Source organism: Hippopotamus amphibius, chromosome 15 (assembly GCF_030028045.1).
Source record: "Hippopotamus amphibius kiboko isolate mHipAmp2 chromosome 15, mHipAmp2.hap2, whole genome shotgun sequence".
Classification (NCBI taxonomy): Eukaryota; Metazoa; Chordata; class Mammalia; order Artiodactyla; family Hippopotamidae; genus Hippopotamus; species Hippopotamus amphibius.
In genome coordinates, this window is record NC_080200.1 from 292,627 (window position 1) to 312,057 (window position 19,431).

Consider the following 19,431-nt stretch of genomic DNA (forward strand, 5'->3'; position numbering starts at 1 on the left):
TTTTCAACAGACAGCAGCATCCTCCCAGACCCGCCCCAAGATGCCTGGGGAGCCGTGACCTCAGACCTGACGCACATCTAGGGTTGCCTTCCTGGCCTGGTGGGGGGGTCGCTGAATCAGCTGGCCCTGGTGCCCCGAGACCTAGAGACAGCCCCTCACAACCCCGCGGTCTGGCAGAGCCAGGAGCCTGGGCTGGAAGCCAAGACTTCTGAATTCTTTTGCCTCAGTTTCCTCTTCTATTCGCTGGGATACCACACGCCCTAAACCAGTAGCTCCCCAAGAGCCAGATGCTGGATCTTGGTGGCAGGGAAGCCATTCTCCTTGCAGTTCCTGCTCAAACACAGGCGGTCTGGCTTGGTGCCACCTATGTGTCACCCTGTCTCAGCTCCCAGGCTGGGGTCCTGCCAAGCCGAGACGTTGTCACATGCTCTCTTCTCTTTGTATTTCTTCCTACGGCTTATTGTGAATGTGTGTATGGTACTGGTTTCCCACTCCTGATGCGGATATCAAGTTTCCTTGTAAAGCTTAAGCAAGAAAATATGAACAACACACGAGATGAGCGGAGACAGATGTCCTGAAGAGGGGGACATGGCGTCGAGATGTTGGGGTTTGGGCAAGACTGTGTTTCAGAAGCAATTTGAGTGTGCTGGATTCTTTCCCAGAACCTTTCACCCAAATCAAACCAAGAGATGGCCAGATGAACTTAGGCTGTGGGCCGTTCTGTGAGACTTCAGAAGTGTTGGGGGGTGGGGATAAACTGGGAGACTGGGATTGACATGTACACGCTACTATATATAAAATAGATTACTAATAAAAACTTATTGTATAGCACAGGGAATTTTACTCAATACTCTGTAGTGATCTATATGGAAAAAGAATCTAAAAAAGACTGGATATACATGTATATGTATAACTGATTCACTTTGTTGTATATCAGAAACTAACACAACATTGTACATCAACTCTGCTCCAACAAAAAATTAGTTAAGGGCTCCCTAGGTGGCGCAGTGGTTGAGAATCTGCCTGCCAATGCAGGGGACACAGGTTCGATCCCTGCTCCTGGAAGATCCCACATGCCGTGGAGCAGCTAAGCCCGTGTGCCACAACTATTGAGCCTGCGCTTTGGAGACTGTGAGCCACAACTGTTGAGCCCATGTGCTGCAACTACTGAAGCCCATGCGCCTAGAGCTCGAGCTCTGCAACAAGAGAAGCCACGGCAACAAGGAGCCCGCACACCGCAGCAAAGAGTAGCCCCCACTCACCGCAACTAAAAAGAAAGCCCACACACAGCAAAAAAAGACCCAACACAGACAATAAAATAATAAATAAATAAATAAATTTATTAAAAAATTAGTTAAAAAAGAAAAGGCATGTTGAGGAAGGCAAAGAAAGCTCTCTAGATGGAAAGACATGCCCTTAAATTCCCAGACCTGGTGCCTTAAACAGCAGAAATTAATCATCTCATATTTCTGGAGACAGGACATCCAAAATTAGTATCACTGGAATGAAATCAGAGTATGGGCACAGTCGTGCCCCGTCCGAAGGCTCCCAGGGAGGGTCTTTCGCGCCTCTTCCAGCTTCTAGGGGCTCCAGGTGTCCTGGGCTTGTGGCGGGATCCCTCCAGGCTCTGCCTCCGTCGTCATGTGGCCTCTCCTCTGTGTCTGTGTCCCTCATAAGGATACTTGCGACTGCATTTAGGGCCCCTAGGACGATCACCTCATCTGAAAATCTTAATTTAATGGCGGATGACAAGACTCTTTTTCTAAATAAGGTCAAGTTCACAGGTTCTGGGGAGTAGAACGTGGACACATCTTTGTGGGCTTTTATTCAGCCAATCACAGAGACAAAGGGAGAACAGAAGGCACTTTGTGTGCCCTACCCGGGTTTGGGCTGAGAAAAAAAGGTATTTGAGGACATAACAGTGACAAGAGGCGACACGAGCATGGATGAGGGATGAGGTTGCAGCTTGGCTGTGATGGAGGACCTCGCCGTTGGAAGACTCATCCAGGACTTCTCTGGTGGTCCAGTGGTTAAGACTCTGCACTTCCAATGCAGGGGGCATGGCTTCGATCCCTTGTCAGGGTACTAAGATCCCACATGCCACATGGGTACCGCCAAAAAAAAAAAAATTTTCAATTAATTTTCCAGGACACAAGGGTGTTCCAAAGAACACCCAGTCCCCGAAACCCCCTCATGGCCCCCAGCACTGCGCCTGAGGGTGACACCCATCAGACAGCTCACACCCTGAGTGGGTTGGTGTTTGAGAATGTCCCATAGATGGACTTCTGTTGCGTCCAACTGCTTCTCCTCATTTTTTAAAAAATATTTATTTATTTATTTACTTGGTCGTGCCAGGTCTTAGTTGTGGCAGCCGGGCTCCTGAGTTGTGGCATGAGAACTCTTAGCTGCGGTATGCATGTGGGATCTAGTTCCCTGACCAGGAATTGAACCTGGCCCCCTGCACTGGGGGCATGGAGTCTTAACCACTGCGCCACCAGGGAAGTTCCCAGGGGTCACTCTTTTTCATGGCTGCATAGTACTGCCTGTGTGAGCTTGCTGCAGTGTACTTACTCATCCTTCAGCTGATAGAAATCAAAAATAATATGTAGAATTGGAGACTCCTGGAATAGGGTGTTCGTTGTGCTGTTCTCACAACTTGTCTGTAGGCTTGATGTCTTCCAGAAAACCGCAGAGAGACACTGCTGCACCCGGCTAGGATGGCTGCAAGCAAAACGACGGCCAATCACAGCTGCTGGTGGAGAGGTGGGGACACGGGAGACCTCGTGCGTGGCTAGTGGGAATGTGAGATGGGGAAGCTGCTGGGGAAAACAGTCTGGCAGTTCCTCAAAAAGCCAACCACAGAATCACCACGTGACCCAGCAGTTCCACTCCTGGGTATATCCGTGAAAGAAATGGAGACTTATGTTCACACGTCCACAGCAGCACGATTCACAACAGCCAAAGGGTGGAAACAACCGCCTGTCCATCGGTGGATGATGGATACACAGAATATGGTCGCTCCACACCTGGGAGCATCCCTCAGCCACGCAAAGGAGAGAAGCCCTGACACGCGCTACCACGTGAACGGACCCTGAGGACACGAGGCTCAGGGAGAGAAGCAGACACAGAAGGACACACAGGGTGTGACTCCACGGATGGGAAACATCCAGAACAGGCAGATCCACAGACACAGAGTGGGTTCCTGGTTGTCAGGGGCTGGGGGAGGGGGTGAGGGGGTGACTGCTGATGGGGACGGGGCTTCTCTTTGAGGTGATGGAGTGTTCTGGAACTAACCAGAGGTTAGCGTTGACAACTCTATACTGAAAGCACTAATGGCACAGTTTCCTGGGTGAACTGTGTGACACGTGAATTATATCTCAGTGAAGCTGTTGTGAAAAGCACCCGGGACACTGCTGTCTTCCCAGGCTTGGGTCCCCTTCAGTCATCCAGGGCCCTGGATCTTGTCCTCCTGGCCGGTGGGGTAGGGACAGTCTAGGAAGGGAAGACCAAGTTTCTAGCTGGCGGGAGTGGAGGTGTTTGCAGTACTCGGTGAGGCCGTGGAGTGTCTCATTCCACTCTTCCTGCCTTCCCTCTCCTGGCTTATTTTCCAGAGGAGGCGCCAAGGCCCGTGGAGGTGATCCCTGCAGGCCAGTCCCCCCGTGTGCTGGCCTCGGGCCTCTGACTGTGGGGAGATGGGCGGGCTGGACACCTCCTCTCAGTCCTGGGGTCCTGGGCTTGGATGTCTGCCGCACCCACTGTGCGGCCCTCCTGGAGCCAGGAAGAGGGATTGGGGAATCCCCAGAGCCACCAGGAAGGCATCCCGGTGACACCGCCTGGCTGGACCGGTTGCCTCCCCAGCAGCCTATCAAGGCAGGCTTGTCACCTTGTCTTCACTGCGGTGCTATTTAAAGGTGCCACCTGCAGCCGTGGCTGTAGGACTGAGCCGCCAGGAGCCAAAAGACAGGGATCTGAGCCCTGGGATATGTCCTGTGCGGGGCCTTGGGGAAATCCCTGGCCCTCCTGGGCCTTGGCTTCCCCACCTGGCAATGAGGCCGCTTGGCTCTGAGTCTGTGAATGTTTACTGCATTCGCCTGGCAGGGCCCAGGGCACCGGGCGTGTCTGAAAACGATGAGCAGGTGTGGGAGTAAACAGGGCCGCCTCATTCCTACCGCCTCCGACATGCAGAGCAGGAGGCTGGGGACAGGGCGCTGGCTTTGGTCACCATCCCCATCTCCGGCAGCTGGCCTCGGACATGCCCAACTGTCCGTCCTCCCATCAGCCACCTTCCTGCCCAACACCTGTGTGCACAGCAGCCTCCAACAGTCCACCTGCTCCTCCACCCACCCCCCCCCCCCCAGGCCCACCCCTCCGTGAAGCCCTGTGGCCCCAGGGCCTGGCTCTCAGGAAGCTCCAGTTGGAAAGGTAGACAACCCACCCTGCCCCCAGGCATTCCCAGCCTAGGGGCCTGGCCGGAATGGACAGACACTCAGGCCAGAACTTCGGTCCCAGCCTCTGACCCCTGGGCAGCTCCGTCTCTCCCTGTCTCTCCGTCCAACGTTTCTCTCTCCGTCTCTCTCATACGTGCCTGTCTCTGTCTCTGCCTTAGCCATCTCTGCCTGTACAGTCTCACAGTCTCTGTCCCTCCATCTTAGTCTCTGTCTCTCCCTGTAGCTTTATCTCTTGTCTCTCTCTCAGTCTCTTGTCTCTGTCTTTCTCTCTATGTCTGTCTTTCTCTGTCTCTGGCTTTGTTTTTTGTTGGGTTTTCTTAACCTTTCTTTAAAAATTGAAGTCGAGCCCATTTACAATGTGTTAGTTTCAGGTGTACAGCAAAGTGACTCAGTTATACATATGTATCTTGGGGTTCTTTTCCATCAAGGGTCCTTGTAAGACCTGTGGGGTACCCCTGGCTCCGGCGCCCTGCCTGCCCCGCCGCCCGCCTCTCTCACTCACGCCCCCTCGGCCCCTGCCGGCCAATCTGGGGACTCACGGACCGCCCTCCCCACCCCGCGAGACAGACAGACACGCGCGGAGGCCGGAGCGGCTCCCCGAACGGGCGCCGCGGGGGTCCCGGCCCCGCCCCCGTGGCTCGTCGCACCGCCCCCTGCGGCTCTGGCCCCGCCTCCCGGGAGCCGCCCCGGCCCGGCCCGGGCTCCGCACGGGTGGGCTCCCGGCCCCGCCCGGCAGCCGGCCCCGCCCACTCCGGCCCGGCCCCGCCCACCGCGGCGCCGGCCCCGCCCCCGAGGCGCCCTATTGGCCCGCGAGGGGAGGCCGCGGCGGGGAGGCGGGCGCGGGGCCGTGCGCGGCCGGCCGTGGCTGGGCCTGGCGTGGCTCCTGCTGGCGCGCGCGCCCGGCGCCGCGGGCACCCCCGGCAGTCGGCGGAGGCCGCGCGGCTCCCCGCACCTGGAGGGCGACGTGCGCTGGCGGCGCCTCTTCTCCTCCACCCACTTCTTCCTGCGCGTGGCCCCCGGCGGCCGAGTGAGTGGCCGGGGCGCTGCCCGGGCGCGGGCGCAGGGCAGCCAGGCGGACAGCAACCGCACGGGCAGCAGCACCGGCGGCGCTGAGCGGGGCCCCCCTCGCTTCAGGGAGGGTCCCGAGGCTCCTCGCGTTGCGTGGCGCCGGCCAAGTCATTGCCGGTCTGGGGCCTCAGTTTCCTCAGCTGCGAAATGGGCCCACCCCACTTGGAAGGAGGGTTGGACAGTTGAGGTCGCAGGGGAAGCTCGCAGCTCCGGGCCTGGCTCGGCAGCAGCAGGGGCTTTGTGAGATAGTTGAGGCTGGGGGTCACGAGACCCAGTTACAGAGGGGAAGCTGAGACTCCGGGAATGGCCCTTGAGGGTCCAGTACGTAATGGGGTGGGGGCAGAGCTGGGTCTGAACCCTGTACTCCCCACCCTGCAAAACCAAACTCAGGACCAGCCTGCGTTCGGGACCCCTCTCTGTCTTCCTAGACACCCATTTGGCAGATGAGGAAACTGAGGCACAGAGAGGGCAAAGGACCTGCCTGGGATGGGAGGTGGGGGCGTGGAGCTGGGGCTCCACAGCGTCCGCAACCTCGTCGAGTTGGAGTCATGTCCCTGCTGCCCTGCCCAGCAAACAGTAGGCGCTCAATAAGTGTTGGTGGAATGTATGAGGCAAGAGGAGATGAAGGGACAAGGAAGAGAAGGACGAGGTTGGCGATAAGTGGGAGACCAGGGAGCTGGGTGACCCCACACGTCTGAGGCCGGGCAGGGAAGCAGGGAGCCGAGCCATTGCTGGCCACGGCCTGAATCGCCACCATTAGGGCAGATAATCACCCCTGCCCTTCCCACCTGCTTCATCTCAAGGCCCTCATTAGGCCAACCAGACGAGAGCAAGGACAGGGGACTGGCTGGGCCGGTCGCTGAATGGTGGGCATGGCCAGGAAGGGTGGCCTCGGGCTGGGGGTGAGGTCCGGCTCTGCTGAGTGACCTGGCCAGCCGCTGCTTCTCTCTGAGCCTCTGTTTTCCCATCTGGGCAGTGACAGGGGTGACAGTGAGGAGGTGGGCTTGAGGTGAACCTTATATAGGGAGAAGGAGCTGGCCACGCACAAGAGGAGCTGAGTGCCTGACCCAGGAAATAGCAGGTGCAAATATCCGCTGATACATGGAATGAGCTCCCCGTCACCTGAGGCATCCAAGTCCAGAGTGAACACCAGAGGGCATGGCCTTAACTCCAGATTAGGCCCCAGGGCCTGGGAGGGGCTCAGAGTGTGGGCTGGGGCTTGTCCCCCAGCCCTGCCTCACTGAACAGGAAACATCAGCTCAGATGGGGCAGGGCTCGCCTAGGGTCACCCATCCACGGACAGGGTCCAAGAAACTGGCTCTGCCACCTCTCAGGCCTCAGTTTTCCCCTCTGGGAAGCGGGCACAGCTCCCACCTCCCTCCTGGGGCTGCTGCACAGGCGTGGTGGGATACAGTGCCTGTGTTCGCAAGTATCACTGATCTGAACAGCCATGTCCGACCCCAGGCCGCTGCTTGGGCCTTGCCTCCTGTCTGGAGTTGTCTCCCCCATAACCGGACACGGCCGTGGGGAGCCAAGCTGTCAGGGTCAGATACAGCAACGGCAGTGCGGACTGTGCAAAGCCCCCCCCCCCAGGCCTGTGGTCACTGCCTGGGGGGCTGGCTCTGCTATCAGCAGCGAGCCTGGCAGGCACTCACCTCCTCTGGCTTGGTTTTCTCGCCCGTGACTGACCGGGCCCTCTGCTGGGCTCCCCAGCGCCCTCCAGCGAAAGGCCTGACCCCTCCCCGCTGACTTCCCCCGACCTATCACGGCCAGTCCTGCCTCAGGCCTTCCCCCTGGCCTTGGTGTCCTTCCTCCGCCGACCCCGGCACTCCCCACAGCCTCGGGGCAGATGCTGGCAGGACCTGCGTGGTCCCCGGGGCGTCCCCACGCCCAGCACAGGGCCAGGGACACGGTGGTCCCTTGGGGGCAGGTTCCCCACGGGAATGAATGAATGAAGAGCTGGGTGCGTGGGCCCGTGGGTGGCGGGCGGGCCCTGACCCAGCCCCTCCCGACAGGCATCTTCCAGATCCGCTCCATCCGCGTGGGCGTCGTGGCGCTCAAGGCCGTGCACACCGGCCTCTACGTGGCGATGAAGCGCCGCGGCCGCCTCCACGGGTCGGTGAGTGCAGGCGCGGGGCGGCGGGGGCGCGGGGCCGGCCGGGCGGGGGCGTGTCCGGGGCCGCTCACCGCCGCCCGCCCCGCAGCGGGTCTGCGCTGTGCACTGCAGGTTCCGCGAGCGCATCGAGGAGAACGGCTCCCGCACCTACGCGTCCGCGCGCTGGCGCCACGGCGGCCGGCCCAGGTTCCTGGCGCTGGACGGGCGGGGGGCCCCGAGGCGCGGGGGCCGCACGCGACGACACCACCCGTCCGCTCACTTCCTGCCTGTCCTGGTCTCCTGAGGCCCAGGGCCCCTGAGCGATGGCTGGGCCGAGATCGCCGGAGACGCCAGAGCCAGGCGGGCGGCCGGAGACCGAGGCTGGGGCAGGCCCAGTCTGGGGGAAGCTCGTGTCCGGTTACGCGCCGGTTTCACCTGCGTTGAGGGGGCTGGGGACACCACCGGACCCCAGAGTCGCGCCAGTGCTCAGGGAGCCCCTGAGTCTGAGGGGAGGTGGACGCTGGGCTGAGCAGGGCCCACAGGAGTCCAGCCACAAGCTGGGGGGCAGGGAGGCTTCACCCAAGCACCCGCCAGGCTGCAGCCGGGGATGCGGCCCCAGGGCCAGGTCTGTGAGGGTGCTCCAGGCCCGGCACAGCCCAAAGGCTTGGAGCTGGGAACCCACCGGGCTGTCTGAGGCAGCGAGGAGGTGGGGGAGGCTGGGGTCTGGGGGAGGGGAGGACACCCACACGCCACGGACGGGCAGGGCCCGCTCCCGGGCCCTGAGGCCATGTCCCCTCTCAGGTGCAGAGGGGACTTTGCAGGTGCGATGAAGCTGAGGCCCCTGAGACGGGGACGACCCTGGATTCCCCGGGGGGCCCAGTGTCATCCCAGGGTCCTTAGAAGAGGGAGGCGGGAGGGTCCGAGGCAGAGAGAGACGAGAGAGGCTGCGCGGCTGGCTGTGAGGAGGGAGGAAGGGGCCGCAAGCCAGGGATGCGGGGCCTCGAGACGCTGGAAAAGGCGGGAGCCGATGCTCCCCTGGGGCCTCTGGAGGGACCAGGCCTGGCCGCGCCTGGGTTTAGCCCCGGGAGACCCAAGTTGTGACCCCAGGAGTGAGGTGATAAACGTGTTGTTTTAAGCCAAGTTTTTGTGATTTGTCACAGCTGCCCTTGGGGACCCCCACACGATGTCCCCAAGAGCCCTTCAGACCCGGCAGGATGGGGCGGCGGGGCGCCAAGTCGGCCCCCTGGGGGTTGAGTGCCCTCCGGGAGGCAGAGGGGGCTCCCACCCCTCCCAGTGGTCACCTTCCACCTCGGCGACAGAAGGCCAGTTTGAGGGGCACCTCCCGGGCCCGTGGCTGCGCCCCCCCGAAGCACACAAAGAGCACGCCAACCACCTGCTTCTTTCTAAGTGGGTGTATTTTTAAATAGCTTTCGAGATACACACATCCTCTCCTTTAAAAAACGTCTGTCGGGGCAATCTTGTCCGCGTGCCGCTGGTCATCCTGGTGGTCCCGGGCCCCTGCTCAGGGTGGGGCGCGGTGGCCTGTCCGTGCGGCCGGGCCCCCGGCGCGCGGCTCCGCCCGTCTCTCCACAGATCACGCAGGGCCGCGGGTGAGCGCAAACGTCCATTTATTTCAAAGCAGTAATAATTTAAAATTATAAAAACCTTTCCGCCGTTGAACACGTAGAGGGTGAGGTCAGTGACCGACGGGAGGGGAGGCGGCGCGTGCCCGGTGCCTGGCCCGTCCCTGGGGAGGCCGGGCTCCCTCCGCTGCCTGGCGGGGCGGGTCCTCCGAGCCCCTGCCGCGGCGGGCCCGGCGGCACCGCCGTCCGCGGGCGCAGGGGGTGTGGGGGCCGCGGCGCCCGCCGACCCGACCCGCGGCCCGGGGCTCGCCCTGGGGGCCGGCCGGGGCGCTCAGGAGCTGCTGGCCGGGTTCTCGTTGCCGGGCGAGCTGGAGGAGGAGGACGAGGAGGAGGAGAAGCTCACCCCAGCCAGGCCCGGGGGGTCGGTGGCCGTGTTCTGTCCCGTGAGGCTTTTTCGGCAGACGGGGCAGCTGTCGTGCTTTGCGGGGACAGAGGGGAGAGGGGAGCGGTTCAGAGGCGGGCGGGGCGGGGCAGGGCCCGGGCCGGCCCGCCGCTCACCTGCTCCAGCCAGGGCACGATGCAGCCGTCGTGGAAGAGGTGGTTGCAGGGCAGCTGCCGCACGCGCTCCCCCAGCCCGTAGTCGTCCTTGCACACGGGGCACTCCAGCCCGGAGCCTGCAGCAGTGGGGGGCCGTGGGACTCTCAGGGGGGCTCCCCCGCAGCCCCCACCAGAGGTGTCCCAGGGGACGGAGGGGACACCGGCCCGAGCCAGCCCCGTCAGCCGGCCTCCGAGGAGGCCGGGCGCGGACACGTACCGACGTGCTCCTCGGTCACAGGGACGGTGGGGAGGGCCTGGATTTTCTCCTTGTCTGCGGGCGGGGGGCCCGTGTTTTCAAACTGATTGAGGAGCTGAAAGACAAGAGGCCAGAGGACAGGGAGCTCACGGGCGCGTGGGGCCCCTTGCCCTGGGGGGCTCTGGAACGCAGGGCTGGGTTACCTGCAAAAGCACCAAGGCCTCGTGCGTCCTGGCCCGACCCCCCGGGGGTCAGAGGTCCGCCGCCCTCAAGAGGCCCAGCCCTGGGCGTCTGCCCGCTCTCCCGCTCGTCTAGCGGGCGTCCGCTCGCAGCCAGGGCTGGCGGCCACCCCAGGAACAGCGCGGCCCCCTCCCGCGGCCAAGCTGCCTCCCCGAGTCCTCGCGTGGCGACCACCAGACACCGGTGACAAAACACTCAGCGGGAGGCCCCAAAGCGGTCGCACCCCCACCTCCCGAGGGACCCCGAGCACGCGGCCACGGGAGACGCCACGTCCGCCCGGAAGCGTGGGCCTGTCGGGCCGCCGCCCCGTGCCCGCCCGGGAGGCCCCGTACCTGTGTGATGATGGCGTCCAGGCCGTTGGCCCCCCAGGCGTAGTCCATGGGGTTTGAGTGCAGGACGCCCCTGGGCAGAGAAGTCTGGGATTCAAGTGGCAGAGGGGCGGGCGGGGCGCGGGGGGACCCCCTCCCCGCCACTCACCAGGGGCCCAGGCCCAGGCTGGGGATGGCGGCCGGCGTGATGATGCCGTTGACCAGCTGCTGGATGATCCTGGAACAGAGTGGCTGGGCCTGAGGTCGGCGCCCTCCAGGGAGGGGCCGGCATCACGGGGCTGTCTTTTCGAGCAGTAAGAAAAAGAGCCAAACGCGGCAGGTGCCCGGAGCCCGCCCTGCGGCCTGCACGGCGCCTGTCGACCCTTGACTGTGCCCAACCCCCATTCTGCAACCTGGGGAAAGCACCGTGGGGCGTGGGGTGTCCCAGGGGCTGCAGGAGCCACGGGGTCACCCCCACGCTGCGCAGCGGCCCTGAAACGTGCCGGCCGAGGTCACAGTGAGCCAGGCTACGTCCTGAGCGGGACAGGCCTCGGCCTGCCTGCGGTCCAGTTCCACCTACAAAGGCCCACGAAAGGTTAGCCCCATCTCCTGTGGGCTGGGACGGGCCTTCTAGATCCTCCTGTGCTGTCCTCACGACCCCGCACACGGGAGGAGACAACAACACTGCAGACCATCGCTCGCCTGAGCCCTGGACAGCACGTCTGGGCACGGACCGGGGCATCTGAGCTGATGAAGATGCCCAGGGGGCGGAGGCCTCTCTGAGAAGGGTGATGGGAGTGGGGGGACCAGGCGGTGGGCACAGAGCCCCTTGGGCCAGCCTGGACCCCCCGGGGAACCAGCCCGCCCAGAGGACAGCCCCCGCGCCAGTACCCGCGCCTCCGTGCCTGCAGGGCCTCCCGCAGGACAGCTGGCTGATCTGCTGAGCGGGGTGGGGCGGGCTGGAAGCCCCGAGCCTCCCGCCCGCGGCCGCCCCCGGGCCCCTCACCCTTCCAGCGTGGGGACGCCTTCGTGTCGGCCGGTGGCCCGCCGCGCGGTGAGGCGGGCGCGGGGCTGTCGGGCGCCGTACCGGTGCCGGGAGTGCTGCTCTCTCTCCCTCCGGCTCTCGGTGTCCCTGCCGTCATCGGCCTGCGCCCCGGGGGGGAACGTGGGGAGCTCGAAGCTGTCGTCAAAGATGCCGAACGCGAAGTGCCCGTAGCCCTGCGGCAGCGTGAACAGGGGCTGGTCCACGTTCTGCGGAGAGGAGGGCCGTGACCGCGTGGGTGGGGGCGCGAGGGCGCAGGGGGCTGGGGCGGGGAGGGGAGGAAGGCCGCCGCTCACCTCGAACGGCTGCTGCCGGCTCTGGTCCGCGGGGGCTGTGGAGGGGGCCGCGCCGTTCTCTGCACTCCTGGGCGGACAGGCGGGGTTAGCCGCGGGAGGACCCCCCCAGACGAAGGCAGGCCCCTGCGCGCACGGGCCTCAGGCTGCCTTCCGCAGCCCCTGCCCACGACCAGAGGCAGGAGGGCAAGGACCCTGAGGGCAGAGGTCCGCCCCCCACTCCCAGGTCCAGCCTCCGGCCCCCGTCACAGCAGCCCGACCTCCCTGACCAGGTCGGCTGGTGTGCCCTCAGGCCGAGGGTCTGTGCCGGGGCAGCCTTACCTGGTCTCTTCTGGAAGCTCCTCGATAAACCCAGACTCGCATCTTGGGCAGATGTAATCCTGCGGGAGGACGGGGCACACAACCGTGATCTCAGGGCCGTGGTGGGGCCAGGATGGGCGTCGTCTCCAGGCACTGGCTATGCACCCGCCAGGTCCCGTCAGGCAGCCCTGGGTAGGGCTGGTGTCCAGATACCCTCACCCACGGACAGAGCCTACGATACTCCCCTCACGGGTGGCTCCAAGCTCCCCGGTGACCTCCTCAACCTCCCACGGCCCTGAGTCTGTCGGCCTGTGCGCCCCATAGTGGCAAAAGTCACAGGGCTTCACGGCCTCCACTCAGCCACGGCTGCGGACGAAGGCCCTGACAAGGCCTGCAGCAACAGGGCAGCTGCTCCGCGTCCACCAGACCTTCCCGGGTTGGGGCACACGCGGAGCTCGTGACACCTCTGCCCCCGTGCGCACGTAAAGGAGACCGGCAGAGTGGCTGGCGGGGCTGCAGGACTGTCTGGGCCTCAGAGCAGATCTCCCCCAGGAAGGCGGCCACCGAGGGGGGGGCAGAACCACCCAGGCGGAGGGACCGGCCTGCGGAATATCCTGGCAGCCCCAGCGCACAGCCTGTGACCCCAGGCTGGAGCTCGACTCCATCCACACCAGTCACCTCCCCTCCCAGCCCTCACTTTCCCCAGCCTGGACAGCCGGGGGCACAGACCGTGTGAGCACCAAAGCCACCACTCGAGCCTGGGACCCAGAACCGGGCCCGGGCCACACGCGTTCCAAAGCCACGCAAACAGGGAGCCGAGCCGTGAACACGAGGTGCTTCCACCCGAGGCCGCCACGTGCCCGTCGGGAGAGGCGCTGGCCACGCCTCCACTGCGAGGACTGCGGGGCAGAGCGGCGGGGGGCGGCCCAGCCTGCGGCCACCCGGGGCCAGGCACCAGTAGGGAGGGCGGGACCACCACGGTGCACACCGTGTCCCCCCACCCACCCTGCTGCAGAAAGCAAAGTGGGGCTCGGGGATCAAAGGACCCTGTCTGAGCTGTGGGGAGAGCAGGCTGGAGCCGCACAGGTCACTTGTGCCCAGAACACATAAATAAACTCACAATTCAACAAGAAGAAGACAAACACCCCGGTTAAAAGAACGGCCAGAGGATCAGAACAGGTGTACGTCCAAAGACAGACAGGCGGCAAGAAGGGAAGGATGGACGTGCACACGGGCAGGCAACAGGGAAACAGAAACCCAAACCAGTGGGACACACGGCTGGCCCCACAAAGCCGGCAGGGACCCGTGCGGGGAGCAGGCGGAGAAATCGGAGCCCCACACGGCCGATGGGGCTGTGAAACGGGGCAGCGTCCTCGGAAAAGAGCCACCGTCACCCACCACCCTGCGATTCCACCGCCGGGCGCCCACCAGGGGCAACGCAGACACAGGCCCACACGGAACCCGCACGTGCTTGTCCACAGCAGCCAGAAGTGGACACGACCCAAGTGTCCCCCAGAGAACAATGGATAAACACATGGTCCCTCCACACACGAGAACATCATGCAGCCACGAAAAGAGGTGAAGCCCCACACGCGCCACCGCGTGGAGGGACCCTGAGGACACGAGGCTCGGGGAGAGGCGCAGACACAGGAGGACACACAGGGGGTGACTCCACGGATGGGTAACGTCCAGAACAGGCAGCTCCACAGACACGGGGAGTGAGTTCCTGGTTGTCAGGGGCTGGGGGAGGGGGCGGGGCTTCTTTTTGGGGTGACGGGAGGTTCTGGACTTGGACAGAACTGACTGTTGGCTGCAGGACCCTGAGTGGCCTGAACCCACCAACACGCGTGTTTTACGTGGCTGAGACGTACGGCAGTGACGCCGGGACCCAGAAATGGCGGGGGCGGCAGCGCTCTGCCCCGGGCAGGGGTGCAGTGCCCAGGGCAGGCAGCCCCACCGTGCGTGGCCACGACAGGTGTCACTGGTGTGGGATTTCCAGGGCCGGCGGGGGCACCACGCGGGGGTCCTCCCCAGGCCCCCGTGCCGGCCCCAGCCGGTTGCTCACGTCAGCAGTTCACAGGGCGCAAACCGCGCCCACAGCAAGCTTTGTGACTGGTGACCAGCTGACCGGGGTTCTTGCCCCTCTGGGAGCCACCAGGGGGAGGGTGACAGACACGGGCAAACAAGATGGCTGCAGGTGAATGTGTGGGGACCGGGCTTGGGAAGCTGGGAACCAGATGACGCCTGAACACAAGCTCACAGGCCAGCCAGGCCTCCGGCCTGCCCCCACCACCAGGGTGTGGCCCGGGGCAGCAAGGCGGGTCCAGAACCACCCCTGTGAGAAGCATCTCTCTGTCTCTCTGTCTCTCTCTCTCCTGGGCACCCTGCTCCGGGCAAGCCCGGAAGAGCCAGGGCAGGGCCGGCGCCATGCCCCACTGGAGATCCGGTGCCCCTCTTCCGCTCTTAAGGCTCACTGCTGCGTCCGCGTGCCTGTCACCTCGCCATCCTCCCGGGTCCCCGGTCTCCCTGAGCCCAAGTGCTCCACACCTCGCAGCCCTGGAACAACCCAGCCCGGCCACGCCCACTCCCGGCTGCGCCCGTCTCGGGCCGAGCAGATATCTACCTGGCTCGCTCCCTCTCGGAAGCCGGGTCTGCTCAAACATCACCTCCCGGCTGCAAGCCTCGGTCTCCCCACCTGCAAACGGAGGGTGGCCTCAACCCCAGGCGCTGGAATCCGGCAGCCGTGGCCATCCTGCGGCTCAGTGCTGACCCGGTGCCAGCTGTGCTCAGGCCCTGCTCTGTGCCCTCCATCCTCGGAGAGTCCCGCACCCCGAGCCAGCGCGGCCTGGCTGAGCCGTGCTCACCCCGCACCCAGGGACTCAGGGAGGGCCCCGGGCTCTGCTTGCAGGTGGTGGGGAAGGCCCAGACCCCAACCTTCCAACGCTCTCCTCCGAGGACGTGTCCTGGAGATGTTTACTACGTCATTGTGTAATAAAGACAATGGAAACCCTGGGATGGAGTCATCGCCCCGCCGTGGGGCAGAGCCTGCCTGCCTTGGCAGCACCCTGGAGTGTGAGCACCTATCTCTAGCCCACGGTTCCTCGTCCTGAGGCCACAGGCAGCATCACCACCGTGGCAGCAGTGACCGACGGGACAGGCCACGAGCACCACGTCCACTGAGCCCTTGCTCCCTGTGCTCAGCCGACTGGGGCGGCCCCTGGAGACGGGCCTCACCCTTCACGCGGCCCTTCACAGCGCGTGCAGACCCAGGGGCCCCGGCCAGGCGTGTGTGGTGAAGCCGGGGACACGGAGGTGGAAGCTGCAGAGACGCTGGCCTCGGCAGGCCCAGGTCCCCCAGACCCCACAGAGAGGGTCGGGACGCAGAGCTGTTGGGGGTATGTAAGCGCAGGCCCCAACACAGATGTGACGGGACCCCCATGCCCCTGCAGCCCCTCATGCCCCCAGCCCCCAGGGTCAACCCTCCTCAGATGTCCCTGGGCCCAGGGGCCCGCCCAGGTCCCGCAGGCAGGCTTCTGAGCAGCTGCTCTGCGCCCCACGTTCACGACCCCTCCCCCACCCGTCCCCTCCCCCACACTGCTGGCGGCTGGGATGCAGAGCTGTCCTGGGGCCCGCTGCGTGCCAGCCATCTCCCACCGACGTGACACACAGGCCACCCTGCCACGAATAGGCCTCACTTCCGCCTCCAACGGTGCCAGGAGGCTCAGAGGTGCAGCCAGGAGCCCGGGGGCGTGGCCCTGCCCAGCACCCCGCGTCCGGCCACCCCTCCGGCGCTGAGCTGCCTTCCCCCCACCAGCTCCCAGCCCGCGCCACACCAGCTGCCCCGGAGCAGCCACCGAGTGGGCCCCGTGGGGCAGCCCTCACCTCTGGGCCCCGGAGTCTTTCCTCCAGGCCCTGGGCTGAGCCTCCCCGGGCCTTGGCAGCGGCGGGGGGCCGGGCGCCCTCAGGACCTGCCCAGCCCGTCACCAGGGGCTCTGTGCGGGGGACAAGGTGTGGGTGGGCAGGGCTGGGACACACACGGGCCTTCTCTTCACCCTGAAGGCCCTCCGAGGCAGCTGCCAGGTCCTGTCCCCGTGCCCCGACCCTGCTCAGGGACGTGTCTTAGAGGAAAGCAGGAGCCGTCCACAGGACCACAGGCCTCAACAAGGCCACTTGTGGCAGCGGGAGAAACCACAACCGCCACCTGGTCGGCCCACCCACAGGCCCGCCACGGACGCCCCACATCCGCCTCACCCCTAGCGCTCCCGGATCCTGGGGGGATCGAGTCTGGGCCTGCACATCCGTGCAGAGGCCTCTGGGTCAGCCGGCCCGTCCGGTTCCTGCTCTCACATGCCCGCTCCAGGCAGGCACCCGCCCTTCCCCAGGCCCCAGGCACACACGCGCCTGCGCCAACCCGCCTGACAGGTGAGGCGACTGAGGCTCAGGCCCTTGTGGCTCCTGGGAAGAGCCTGGGGGCTGCGCTGCGACGGCAGGTCTGCAGCAGGAGCGGCTCAACGCCAGCTCAGCAACGCACGGCACACCAAGCTCGGGGCGGGTTTCCCACGAAGGGAAGTCCCGCTGGGCGTAGTGGTGGCGCACGGGCAGGAACCTCCCACTGCCACCAGGCTAAGAGCCCGCCTTCCTGCCCCCAAGAACACCAAGGGAGCCCCTTACTCGTAAACAGACACCCTGTCTACGGGGCCTCGTCAAATCCCACCCCAAACCCACAAGCCGGTCCCTTCCCCGCGGTTATCTGCTCCTCACAGAATTTACCAACGTTCCTGACCAAACGTTTGCCAATCACTTGTACAATGCCAGCCCTCTATAAACGCTGAGGACAAAGATCACGGCCACCTTGCCACCACGGGATCCTGTGACTAAGAAGGTCCTCACTAGCCTAGTGATGGTGGAAGGGGTCAGGGTCCCTCTGCTGCAAGACCACATGGCCAGGACTTGGGCCCTGCGCTGGCCCCGGGAAGGCAGGCGAGAAGAGCTGGCTAGGCAGACCGCTCGGCCCCAGGCTTCCCAGTGGCTCCGGACAGGCCACCCTGGGGTGAGCCTGAGACTCAGGGCCTGTCTGGGGCGCACACGAGGAGCGAGGACCTGCCTGCAGCTCCTCCAGGCTGGCGGGCCGTCCCACAACCAGCCCCTTCCTGCTCGACGAGAAAACCAGACCCAACGCTGGGGCGCACAGGAAGCCGGAAGAAGCAGATGCAGGACTCCTTCCGGGAGGCTGGAGTGGGGGGAGCGGGGCAGGTCTCAGCTCCCCAAGCCCGCTCATGCTCCCAGCGTTTCGATTCGTCACCCCCCGCCAAGCCCGCTGCCTCTGCAAGCCACGCCACCCCTACGCTTTCCCTCCTCCTGGGCCCAAGCACCCCTCTCCGCTCCCGACCCTGACCCTAGCTCACTCTCCTCAGGCTCGGATAACGCCCACCGACCCTCTCCTGCCTGGCCTCGGGAAGCCCACAGCTGGAAGGGCAGGGCCAGGCGCCTGGCTCTGGTGTCAGCCAGGTGCCCTGGGAGAGCTGGTGCTCTGCCGGTCGCCGTCACCCGCAGCCCCTTCCCCTGGCCACCCACACCGCCCCCTTCCTGCTCCCCAGGAGCTGGCCGAGCGGCAGATGCCGGGAGCGGGGCCGGCCTGGGGCGCCGTGCCCGCAGTCCTCCCCGGTGCAGCGGGGCAGGCTCGGCCGGGAGGGCGGCACCGCTCCCACCGACTCCGGGCTTCCGGGCGCAGGGGCCTGGGAACCGAGCCTTCCGCGCACAGCCGCCCCGCGGCCTCCCCCCCGGGCGCCGGCGCAGAGCGCACCCGGGTGCAGGCCGCCGCCCCCGGGAGGCGCGAGGACGCAGGCTCGGGCCGCCGGCGGGCCCGGGAGAGCGGCGGCTCCCTCCCGCGAGGCGCCCGCCGCGCCGCCCGCGCTCGGGGCCGGCCCCGCTCCCCCCCCGGCCGGCGGCCCCGCGGCACCGCCAGGGCCGCCCGCTCCCGGGCCCTCCGCGGGGACCCCGGTTTCCCCGTCCGCGCCGCCTCGCCCCGGGCCGAGGCAAGGGCCCCCGCCCGCCCGCCCGGCCTGGGCCTCACCGGCAGGCGCGGCACGATCTCGACCGAGCAGCAGTGGCAGAAGTACCGTCCGGGCTGCGGCGACGCCTCGGCCATGGCCACCGCCGCCTCCTCCGCGCCGCCCGCCCCCCGCGCGCGGCGCCCGCCGCCCGCCGCCGGCCGTTTGCTGCTCCCTCGCCGGCCGACGCGCCCACGCACGCTCACGCACGGCACGCAGGGCACGCACGGCGTGAGGTGGGGAAGGACGGCGGAAGCGGCGCAGGCGGCCCGCTCGTGGCGGGCGGTGGCCCGGGCGACGGTGGCCGCCGGGGGGCAAACTAGGGGCGGCACGGGGCCGGGGCGGGGCCAGGCTGCGGGGGCGGAAGGGGCGGGCGCGGGGCGGGGCCGAGTCTCCTTGGCAACCTGGCGCAGGGCCCGGGGTGGGGTTGGGGGCGGGGCCATGCCGAAGGCTGCGGGACAGGCCGAGGGCGGGGCCGGGGCGGGGCCGGGGCGGGGCCGAGCCCCTCCTCTTCCGCAAACCTGCGAAGGTCCCCGCTTCCCCGGTTTTTGCGTTTATTGCGAGTCCGACCTTTCCGTCCACACTGCTCTTGGGACGCCCTGGCGCTCTCTCACCTCAGGGCCTTTGCACGGGCTGCGCCCCTGCCCGGAGCACCGTCCCCCAGACACCCGCGTGGCTTTCTTCCCCAACGCGTTTCAAGTCTTTGCTCACATGTCCACCTATTGGGGCACCCTCCGCGATAGCACTTATTTCCACCTGATAAACTGTACGGTCAGCTGCACAACAGAGGGATTTTGGTACCTTGTTCCTGGCTGGACTCAGAACAGGGCCTGCCACACAGGCAGTGCAGAAACTCTCGTTGAAAGCAAACGGACAGGAGACCACTTCCTGGATGAAGGAGGCCTGCCCTCCCATGCCCCAGGGTGACACACGGGGTAAGAGAGCCTGAGGCCTGCCAGGCGTGGCCTTGTTTCCATTGACGCCTTGCGGTGAGAAGAAGGCAGAAAACCTAAACCTCCCGAAAAATCAATCAGAAGGCCAGGGTCACTTCTGAGGTGAGTTCCAGGCCAATCAGGCATTTATTTCTTCACCCGCCAGGCGAGCATTCACTGAGCTCCAGTAGTATGCCAGGCCCTTTCCTGGATGCAAGGACACAGGGAAAATCACAGACTCAAAAGGCAGTAAAAGCGCTTTCCTGAAATACTCCACGT

At 65.3% G+C, this 19,431-nt stretch overlaps 2 protein-coding genes across 6 annotated transcripts; one reads left to right on the forward strand and one right to left on the reverse strand.

Annotated features, from left to right (window-relative positions):
- Nucleotides 1-4,046: 4,046 nt before the first annotated feature.
- On the forward strand, nucleotides 4,047-8,053 carry FGF22 (fibroblast growth factor 22). Its single transcript, XM_057709966.1, has 4 exons — nucleotides 4,047-4,136; nucleotides 5,016-5,475; nucleotides 7,532-7,635; nucleotides 7,721-8,053. Exons 1-4 carry the CDS (start codon nucleotides 4,047-4,049, stop codon nucleotides 7,913-7,915), a joined length of 849 nt encoding a protein of 282 aa, XP_057565949.1. The 3' UTR covers nucleotides 7,916-8,053.
- A 955-nt stretch (nucleotides 8,054-9,008) lies between these two features.
- RNF126 (ring finger protein 126) lies at nucleotides 9,009-18,430 on the reverse strand. Of its 5 annotated transcripts, none has more exons than XM_057709554.1 (9): nucleotides 18,244-18,430; nucleotides 12,192-12,250; nucleotides 11,874-11,940; nucleotides 11,542-11,753; nucleotides 10,705-10,773; nucleotides 10,560-10,629; nucleotides 10,009-10,102; nucleotides 9,753-9,868; nucleotides 9,009-9,562 (listed from the first exon to the last, which is right to left on the reverse strand). In XM_057709554.1, exons 1-9 carry the CDS (start codon nucleotides 18,316-18,318, stop codon nucleotides 9,308-9,310), a joined length of 1,017 nt encoding a protein of 338 aa, XP_057565537.1. In that variant the 5' UTR covers nucleotides 18,319-18,430; the 3' UTR covers nucleotides 9,009-9,307. The 5 variants fall into 5 exon arrangements, with proteins under 5 accessions (XP_057565537.1, XP_057565538.1, XP_057565536.1 ...); XM_057709555.1 differs by having other exon boundaries at nucleotides 11,623-11,786; XM_057709553.1 differs by having other exon boundaries at nucleotides 11,542-11,786; nucleotides 18,244-18,429.
- Between the last annotated feature and the right edge of the window lie 1,001 nt (nucleotides 18,431-19,431).

What these genes read in the sequence shown, in the direction of transcription:
- FGF22 (XM_057709966.1), top strand. Translation starts at nt 4,047, where the DNA reads ATGAGGCCGCTTGGCTCTGAGTCTGTGAATGTTTACTGCATTCGCCTG. An exon ending in GCGTGGCCCCCGGCGGCCGA is followed by an intron (nt 5,476 to 7,531) that starts GTGAGTGGCCGG and finishes CCCTCCCGACAG; the next exon opens with GCATCTTCCAGATCCGCTCC. An exon ending in GCGGCCGCCTCCACGGGTCG is followed by an intron (nt 7,636 to 7,720) that starts GTGAGTGCAGGC and finishes CCCGCCCCGCAG; the next exon opens with CGGGTCTGCGCTGTGCACTG.
- RNF126 (XM_057709553.1), bottom strand. Translation starts at nt 18,318, where the DNA reads ATGGCCGAGGCGTCGCCGCAGCCCGGACGGTACTTCTGCCACTGCTGC. An exon ending in AGCCTGGGCCTGGGCCCCTG is followed by an intron (nt 10,630 to 10,704) that starts GTGAGTGGCGGG and finishes TTCTCTGCCCAG; the next exon opens with GGGCGTCCTGCACTCAAACC. An exon ending in TGTGACCGAGGAGCACGTCG is followed by an intron (nt 9,869 to 10,008) that starts GTACGTGTCCGC and finishes CCACTGCTGCAG; the next exon opens with GCTCCGGGCTGGAGTGCCCC.